Source organism: Aplysia californica, unplaced genomic scaffold (assembly GCF_000002075.1).
Source record: "Aplysia californica isolate F4 #8 unplaced genomic scaffold, AplCal3.0 scaffold00385, whole genome shotgun sequence".
NCBI classification, from domain to species: domain Eukaryota; kingdom Metazoa; phylum Mollusca; class Gastropoda; order Aplysiida; family Aplysiidae; genus Aplysia; species Aplysia californica.
The window spans coordinates 288801-298495 of NW_004797655.1; the positions used below are offsets into that span (position 1 = coordinate 288801).

The window sequence follows — 9695 nt, forward strand, 5'->3', positions numbered from 1 at the left end:
ACACCAGAATTAAAGGGAGTTCCCTGGGATCTCCCACGCCAGTCGGCAAGGCACCGGGTGATGATGATGACCCCCCCCCCCCAAAAGAGAAAAAAAGAAGAGAAAAAAAAGAAAGAAGAAAAAGGTTAGATCTATTCTCTTCCTCGTGTATCCATATGGAGCAACAACGCCCAGGCAGAAACAATTAATAATTCAAGTCCAAATTGTTCTGACAGGAACCAGGTTAAGGTGAGAAAAACGTGTGTACGTTGCGTTGCAAGTGAACACTGTGCTAATATCACACGCCAGACACTAGCTGTGTGTGTAGGTGTGTGTGGTGTGTGTGTGTGTGTGTGTGTGTGTGTGTGTGTGTGTGTGTGGTCTGTGTGTGTGTGTGTGTGTGTGTGTGAGGTCTGTGTGTGTGTGTGTGTGTGTGTGTGTGTGTGTGTGTGTGTGTGTGTGTGTGAGGTCTGTGTGTGTGTGTGTGTGTGTGTGTGTGTGTGTGTGTGTGTGTGTGTGTGTGTGTGTGTGTGTGGTGTGCGCGCGCGTGTGTGTGTATTGTGTGTTTGAAGGTTACCTGTTGTAATGACTTCATAAGAATGTCTTTCTTTCTTTCTTTCTTTCTTTCTTTCTTTCTAAGCGGTATTCATCCACTGCGAGATATAGCCGTTCTATAACGACCTGTATTACTATCATGTTATAACTTATATCAGGTTTTTTCCATGTCCAGGTTGCACCCATCCTCTCTTTGATGTCGTCCTGCCATCATCGTTCTTGTCTCTCTCTAGTTCGCCTATCTCGTGTTGTGGCAGACCGTTAGGGACCAACTAATAATAATAATAATAATAATAATAATAATAATAATAATAATAATAATAATAATAATAATAATAATAATAATAATAATAATAATAATAATAATAATAATAACAATAATTTTTAAGAAATAAAAAAAAATAATATCCCCGCTCAACAGCAGGCTATATGCGCTTTACACTATATTATTACCCCAGCAGACCAAAGAACACTCCGAAACATTCTCAGCTTCCCAGGAAGCATACAGTGCAAGTAGCTGATTAAGCGCTCAAACACTACTAACAAACTGACAAGATCTCTCGCTGTCTATAGCAGGGTACCCATTCCCACCTGGGTGAAGTGAGGACAATTTGTGTAAAGTGCCTTTCCCAAGGACACAACGTCGGGCCCCTGACGGGATTCGAACCTACGACCTTACGGTTGCGAGTCCGAGAGCCTAACCACTAGGCCACCAACGCCACATAACTACTGTGGTGTAACAGTTAGAGGCGTCGCTGTCACACGCAGTAGATCCGTGTGCGATTCTTGCACAGGGAGAAATCAGTCTCAGTTTCTTGAATAGAATGCTGTGCTCTTCTCCGTCTTCGTTGTCTCTGGCAGGCAAGGTCGGAATCTTACTTCCTAAATTATGATCTTAGCGCAACAAGTGATTGGTATCTAGAGAAGTCCAAAGAGTTTTTGTAAAAAGCAACACATTTGATGATCATTTTTCGACAATTATAATAATTCCATCCTTCACGTTACAAAGACTAAATAAAATATGCTATGAAAATCATTTCTTTTTTCCTCTTTACGCTCCCTAGCTAGATCTGCTGATTGTTCAACCCACAGTGCAACTGGGTTGTTTTTTTACGTAGGTGACCGTTTTTACTACGTTGTACGGCCCCTTGCTTTCAGGCAGCAACATTTTAATTTCAAAAGTACTCTATATTTGTTGTCTATCTATCTATCTATCTATCTATCTATCTATCTATCTATCTGTCTATCTATCTATCTATCTATCTATACACACACACACATATATATATATATACATATACACATATATATATATATGTGTGTGTGTGTGTGTGTGTGTGTGTGTGTGTGTGTGTGTGTGTGTCTATTATCTATTTGTGGAGGCCGAATTTTGCTATTCAAAAGGCTTTTTAATGGCGGCATCGATCGACATGCGTTTTAAGCCAAAGAATCTTTAAAATATTTTCCAGACCATGACGCCCTTCGTTTTTTTCAGTTTTGAGACAGCTTTGCTGCAAAAAGCTACATTTGTTTATTTCGCCGAACGTTTTTGTAGGCCGACGCTTCTGTCTCTGTAATTTTAGAAAATCCGTCAGGTTTGTTTATTTCAAGTCGTACTTCCGCACAACACCATCACGCACTGCCGCGCAAAACTGAGCACTATTTAAGTGTGCGACCCGTATAGATCTAGCCTTATGTTTTCTTTTTTTTTTACTTGGTGCTAAATTTGACTGTGACCCTTTCGTTTGATGCCCATCATCGCTTTTTTTGGACTCCTTTGTCAAAATGTTGTTCTTGCTACTGGGAACAGCCAACACGCACACGCTTCTGTCTCAATCCGTTCATCGAACGGGCGCCCAGCTAGTACATACATAAAAGTGGACTTGGGAGGCTTTGTGCACAAACTCCTCCCTTATTACCTAACCCACATATTTGAAACTTTGCAGGCGTCCACAGCGTCCATGTGGCTAGGACCTAACTTTAAAAGATCCACGCTAATTGCTTTCCCTGATTTTTCCTAAATGTTTTGTTTTGTCCACACAGAGAAGTTCTATTCTTGGGAAAGTCCGTATTCTAAGACGCCATTGTAGACAACTGAGGTTTCCGTTCACTATCCGTGTGTCAGTACTGATTCCACACCTTTGAAATTCTGGAGTGTACAACAACGAAAGAGGAATAGAGAATCAATCTATACATTAGCTAATATATATTTGGCAACTTGGGAACATATGTGTCACTTTTCTCTCAAGATTTATTGATCCATTCCAGTAGAGTAGGTCAATGACTTTCAGTTGATGTTAATGCATTCTTTGGAATTCATTTTGAATTTCTTCCGTGCAGTAACCACAGCATATTCTATTGCTTTTTAAACCACTAAGAGATCTTCGACGTGTGCAACAAGCACACTGTACCTCCGATACGTTTCTCCCGTTTCAGAGAAGGCTAGGCCTTTCAATCTCACCTACCCTAAGTTTAGGGCTGTGGCTGCGAGAGACAGAGCAGTAAGAAGGAGCCGCAGCAGCAGTGTAAAAAGTTCAGGAAGAAGAGAAGATGAGCAGAGAGAGAGGGCTGGGGTGGGCAGAAGTGGAGACAGTGTGGAGAGAAACGTAGATGTGAGAACAGGACTAGAGAACAGAAACGGAGGGCGTATGATACAATTTTAGAGTAAATGGTTTTCCGTCGCTGGCAAGCTTCGTTCCCGGTTCCTTTGACGGAGAGGTGAACACCGTACCTCTTGACCACTAGAACCCATTTCATAAAGACTACCGTATATCATTTTGTCCTTTCCCTCTTTCATCAGGCTGAGTCCTCAACTCTTCTTAAAAAACCGAGACGAAGCAGCAGGATGTTCAAAGGCTACGTTATTTCGGCCGCCGTAGGTACTACTTTTGTGGTCCTAGTCTTATGGCTCGTGTGCTCATCCGTGGCAGGAATGCCCAGCCAGTATGCCCAAGAGAGGAAGAAGATGGCAGACAAGGAGAGAAGTATGAGACTTGGGTCGCAACTGGTGAGTATAGTGTGCCTGTCTGTTTGTTTGTTGTCTGTCTATCTGTCTGTTTGTCTATCGGTCTTTCTTTCTTTCCGTCGGTCTGTCTGTCTGTCTGTCTATTCATCTATATTTGTCATTTGGTCCATTATAGAGTCCACACAGCTTTATAAATCAATATAATTTTACAACGCCTCTAAATATCTCACTTGAAAGTGATGATATGGTATAGATTTAACGGCCTTATCAGCACTATTGGGTAATTTAAGAGGCGAGACTTTTGAGCTTAATTAACGTCCACCTCCGAAAGGACCGAACCAAATGGGAAATTTGAGCAAAGTGCATTTCCCACGGACACAACGTCGGACCGAAATGAGGCTCTAACCCCTGAACCCGCAAAATCACGATTACTGGTCCGTTTGCGTAACCTCTAAATCCAGGCCACCGACGCCACGTATCTTACTTTGTTCTTCGTTCAACTTCCTCAGCCCTGTCATGAATGTCCGTCTGAACCTGCTTTTTTATGTAAAGACAAAGACCAAGGGTTGTGATTATAAAACACACAGCAACTGACAGGTTTGGTCGACAAGACAGAGGACTGACAGGTCACTGTGGAAAGCAGAGTACGCAAACGTTACCGTGAAAGAACAAAATGCTCAGAGGTCATAGTAGAGGATTGGAGTACATTAAAGTCAACGTGAAAAAACAAAGCGCTAATGAGTCTTTGTGGAAGAGCTGGCTACTTTATAATATACTGGTGATCAAGAACAAAGGAACAGCTATTTTTCCGTTGACGTTGAATGTCCGGGTAGTTTAACTTACAAAACGCGAGGAGCGTGCCGAGGGCTCGATTTCTCCTATTTTTAGTTAAATGTATCACCTCTCTTAGATGACTGTGATCTAATGTTATTGTAGATTTTGATAAACAAAGAGCTGCATCTTATTAAAAAAACAAAGAATAGAAAAAAATCCGCTATATGGTCAGAAAAATGTCAATTTTGTAAGTACTGTAATTAATGTGAGGCATCGTGGTGGAATCAGGCTCTCGTCAAAATAATCAAAGTGAAGAAACCTGCATTTTTTCGCAGGTTTGGGAATTTTTATCAAATTTTTGTTTTTTGGCTCAACACCTTTCATGCCCATTAAAGAACTCATTTCAGTGCGGATTTTTCTGAAAAGCATTGATTAAAGGCACAAAAATGCAAATTTTCATATACCACGGACTCTTAAGGTAAGGAAATAACTAATCTTTGGCGGCCATTTTCTCACTAATTTTACCTCTGAAAACAGGTGACCCCACCTCTTTCTTTCGCAAATATCTCGACTCGTATTCAAGATAAATGGATACTTTTTTCATCCAAATAAAGACAAATGAACAAGCTTTAAGATGATACCAATAACTCTACATGTACAAAAAGAGCCTGATTCCACCACGCTGCCTCACAAATAGTAATATTATTCAAGCATAAAATGTTATTTTATAACACAACTAACTGTTTAGACTACTTTATATTTCTCAAAGGTAAAAGGAAAATAAAATCGCGCTACTCCCCCAAAAATTTTTTTACTCAATCGAACACTGGTATATGTTTTAATGGCGAGAATATTAATCTTTATTGCACAGTCTACCATCTACACCAGTGGTTTTCAAAGTGGGCGCTACCGCCCCCAGGGGAGCGGTGGCGTCAGTTTGGGGGGCGCTGTAGCGAAATTGGGCAATTGGGGGGCGGTGGTGGGCGTTAAGGGGGCGGTGTGAAATTGTCATGAAATGAAACATAAAAATTGGAGAAGGGAAAGAAGCCACATAAAAAAACAAAAACAAAAATTGATGACTTAGGCATAGTTTACAATACTACTTATTACTAAAAACGTTCTTTCCCAGCACTCAAAGCCCATATAAAGATGATTCATCCCGGCAAATCTGACAAAGATCTGACATACTTCAAAACTCTAAAGATCAATTTTCAGAAATAAAAATCAGTTAAATCGATGTTTGCAAGTGTTAAGGAATCATTGTGCAAAATGCTTAAAGGACGTGCGTTCAGCCTTCAACTGAATATCGGTTCATAGAGGGTGAGGTAAATAATGCTAGAATTGTTATTTGCGAAAATGTTGGAAACAGATACCAAAGTCGAGTCCATTTTCAAAGTGGTCCAAGAATTTTTCGAGGAGGAACAGATTCCTCTGGCCAACATAGTTGCCTGTGCAACAAATGGAGCACCATTGATGACTGGTCGGTATCGTGGATTTAATAGCTTCTTAAAGAAATTTGTCCCTGGAGTACTAACTGTTCGCTGTGTCATTCACAGACAGAATTTGGTGGCTAAAAGCCTGAATGAAAGTCTGCATGACACACTGGCCATTGTCATCAAGTGTGTGAACAAGATCAACGTCCGCGTTTTGAACTCGAGATTATTCCAGCAGCTGTCTACTGAAAATGACGAGAACCTTCAAGTCCTTTTGCACACTGAGGTCCGGTGGCTCTCAAAAGGAAACAGTTTAACACGATTATTGTTCTGCCTGTTTGACTCTATGCTGGAGCTTTTTTCAAGAAACAGACAGTGATCTCTGCAATAAACTGAAAGAACACAAGAACAACATTTCGTTTCTCACAGAGGTTTTCACAAAGTTCAACCAGTTCAACTTGCAGCTGCCGGGGGATGACACCAACTTGATCAAGGCAAACTCCTTGCTTTCGTCATTCTTGTCGAAATTGGAAATGTTTCACCGAAACATTGGCAGAAGAGAATTTGCTCAGTTTCTTAGCTTGACAGAGACACTGAAAGAAGGGCGGGCTTCTGACGAGGAACTAGAAATATATACCAACCACCTCAAAGATTTGCAGGCTGATATGACCGCGAAGACAAGGTTTACTGATATCTTTTGACTGGAAATTCCAGACTGGGTACTTGACCCACTCAGTACTGGAACAGATGGTGACCTGACAGAGGCAATTGAAGAAGAGCTGACAGTGAAAAGTGACTTTGAACTCAAAACCATTTTTCAAAAAGTCGTACCATTCATTCCGGTTGAAAACTATTGTGCAAGAGAAATATCCCTCCCTGTGGGAAAATATCAAGTTTTTGTTCATCGCTTTTTCCACCTCCTGTCAAGTAGAAAGGGGATTCTGTGCAATGACAAGGTTGCTGACGAAGCAGAGGAAAGAACTAAGGATCACAGAGCGTGGCGATTAGCGTCTGTAACTGACCAATCTGAAACCTGATGTTGATAAGTTGGTTTCGTCTCACCAGGTCCGTACTTCCCATTAGGGCAGTGTCAATGACTTATTTGTATATGATTACTCCGTAGTTTACCCTTACCTGACACCTGAATATAATACGTCTTTTCTGTTTTTGGCTTTTCTTTCTTCTTTTTCTAAAGCAAAATACTCACTTGTTTAATAGATTTTCTTATGTGCATGTGCTGCCACTGCTGATGAAATTAATGATGATGATGACGGCGATTATTACGATGATGGTGATAATTACAGACTAAGATCCATGCATACTTTTTCTTTCGTGTGGTTTCTCACATTCGAACAGCTTAATAATAGTTTTATGTTCTACAATGGAGATATTTGATATACAAATCTCAGGCAACTTTATTGCAGCTCCTTGATGGGAGAAAACGCTTCATAAAAATAATGTCAATCTGTTTTCAAACTAATGATCACTATTTTTGGGTTCTCTTTTTTAGTGTTTTGCTTTTGTAAACGTCATAATACGTGTTTTACTTTTATTGATGTTAACAACACTGGTCGTTTAATACTGATGACACATATGCATAAAATGACAGTATTTTGTTCTCAGTGCCCTTGCATAACATTGAAGAGAAAATGTGTTTTGTTATCTCTCGTACACGCTTAATTAAAGTAAGTTTATTCAGTGTTTATGGCCCACATCACATAACACAAAACAATCATTTGATAAATAATGTTTCCATAATGAATAGGTAAAAGTTGTGCACATATCTCTTATCAATAGTCAAACATTGCATATTTCTGTCACTGGGCTGAGTTAGGCTGGGAGGAATTAACAATTTCCTTTGATGGACAAAGTGTGAACAATAGAAAATAAAGTGAAATTCATCTTCAATTTCATGAGAGTTACACCTCTCACATAAGGGCGAATTAGTTAATTTCCACCAATAGAGATTGTTATTTAGTGGAAGGCTATGAGTTTTTAACAAAGCTACGATTCTTTTGTTCCAATACCGTGGGAGGTTGGTGATATATTCAGCTGATTCTTGAAACGGAATTGTAAGAGAGAATAAATTATACTAGCGTCAGACTTCTGCCTCTATGTTCTGCACAGAATGATCAACAAGTCTACTTTTTACTTCACTGAGAAAGAGTCTAGTGCTTCCAACAATTTGAGAAAACCAGGCGTATCCAAAACCCAGGGAAAATAATAGGTTATTAATTTCCGTAGCCAAGTTGACTCTGCCCAGTTCACAGGAACGATATAATTGCATGTAACATTTCTTTGAATATCTGTCATTTTCTGAGTGTATAAGTCTGCACCAGAATTTAATGACACAATGCATGTAATCAGAACATAAGTTTAAGACTCTGTAATGATGGTGATTTGTGACCCAACTAATATTCAGAACCAAATCATTAGAAGGACAGCTTTTGCAGTGTGTGGGGCAGCACCATCTTGAATGAAATGCTGCTCTGCTCTCACTTCCATTCCGACCAACCTCCTCAGAGCTCTCCAAAACCTGGTCAATTTCTTGAGGTAACGGTCAGAGGTGACCCTCAGCGTGTCTAAATCCTCGTCCATGATATAGGCGAAAGGTGCCCTGGTGATTCATGGCAACCCAGGCAGTGACTTTCAAGTGGTGGAGATTTCGTTCCTACAATTCGTCAGGCTTTGCAGAGCACCAATATATATACTGTTTGTTATTAACATGTATGTTCAGGTAAAAGTGTGCCTCATCACAAAACCATATTCTGTCCAGCAATGTCTGGTCGTCTTCAATTTCCAGAAGCAAGCAAATGCACATTATCACTCTGTCTGCGGCATTGGCGTTGCTGAACTTTTGATGTATCTCGATCTTGTACCCCTTAAACTTAATATTACAATATTGTACTTCAACATGCGCCCAACAGATTCTCCAGCAATAGGTCATTCAATACTATGACGATGAACTGACTTTTTAGGTTCTTGCCTCACAGACTCCATCATCACTGCCACATTCTCAGGACTGCGCACTTGCATTGGTTTCCCACTGTGGGTGACCCTAACTTTTGATTTTAAGTTTTGATTTTTAACAGAGCTATGTGACTTGAAGTGAACCACCCACTTTACTTGGTATTTTCTTACCGTCTTTGGTGTTGGTTCTAAACCGTTTACAGAAGAGATTCGGTGTCTTGATGAGGGACTTTGTTTCGATATATTATTACGTTTCAACCATAAAAATACGCTGCTCAACAGTGAACTGTATCTTCGGAGTATCCACGGATACTTCCAAGGTACTGTTGTTTTTGTTACGTATTTCTCCTTCCGGATAGTTCAGCTTGCTTCCTGTCAATTTTTGTGAGAATTGTGCTCTTTGGTTATAGGATTGCCCTCGTGTAAAGGGATTTTTTTTTTTTAAATTTGGGGGGGGTCAGTAGGTACACACATAACTTGCTCAGACACACACACATGCGCGCACACACTCACACACACACACACACACACACACACACACACACACACACACACACACACACACACACATTTGCACACTCATACTGCCTCACTTTGCACGAATTTTCCTCTCTTCACCCAGGTGGGAATGGGCTCCCGGCCATAGACAGCGAAAGATCTTGCCAGTATGTTAGTTTTTTTAGCGCCTATAAATGGCTGCTTTCACTGTATACTTCCCTGGAGGTTGAGGTTGTTTCAGAATAACTCTCAGGTCTGTTGGGATAATAGTATAGATTGTGAAGCGCATAGAGATATTGGTCGGGGATTTTCACTATACAAATGCTATCTACTATTATTACCCTGTCTTGTCTTCCAAACACATACACATATTATAATAAGATATGTTTACACTCACAGACACACAAACACACGCACACACGCATATCCACACTAAACACGCACACACACACACACACACACACACACACACACACATACACACACACACACACACACACACACTCACACACATACACCTC

General features: G+C 40.4%; 1 protein-coding gene across 1 annotated transcript in view; it reads left to right on the forward strand.

The window, feature by feature from the left end:
- The window catches only part of LOC101862665 (adenosine deaminase 2), a gene marked incomplete in the record, with an annotated part of 52613 nt that overhangs the window by 22490 nt on the left and 20428 nt on the right, over nt 1–9695 (forward strand). Inside the window, 1 exon segment of the mRNA XM_013085548.1 lies at nt 3335–3541. Coding sequence (XP_012941002.1) covers nt 3380–3541 — 162 coding nt within the window.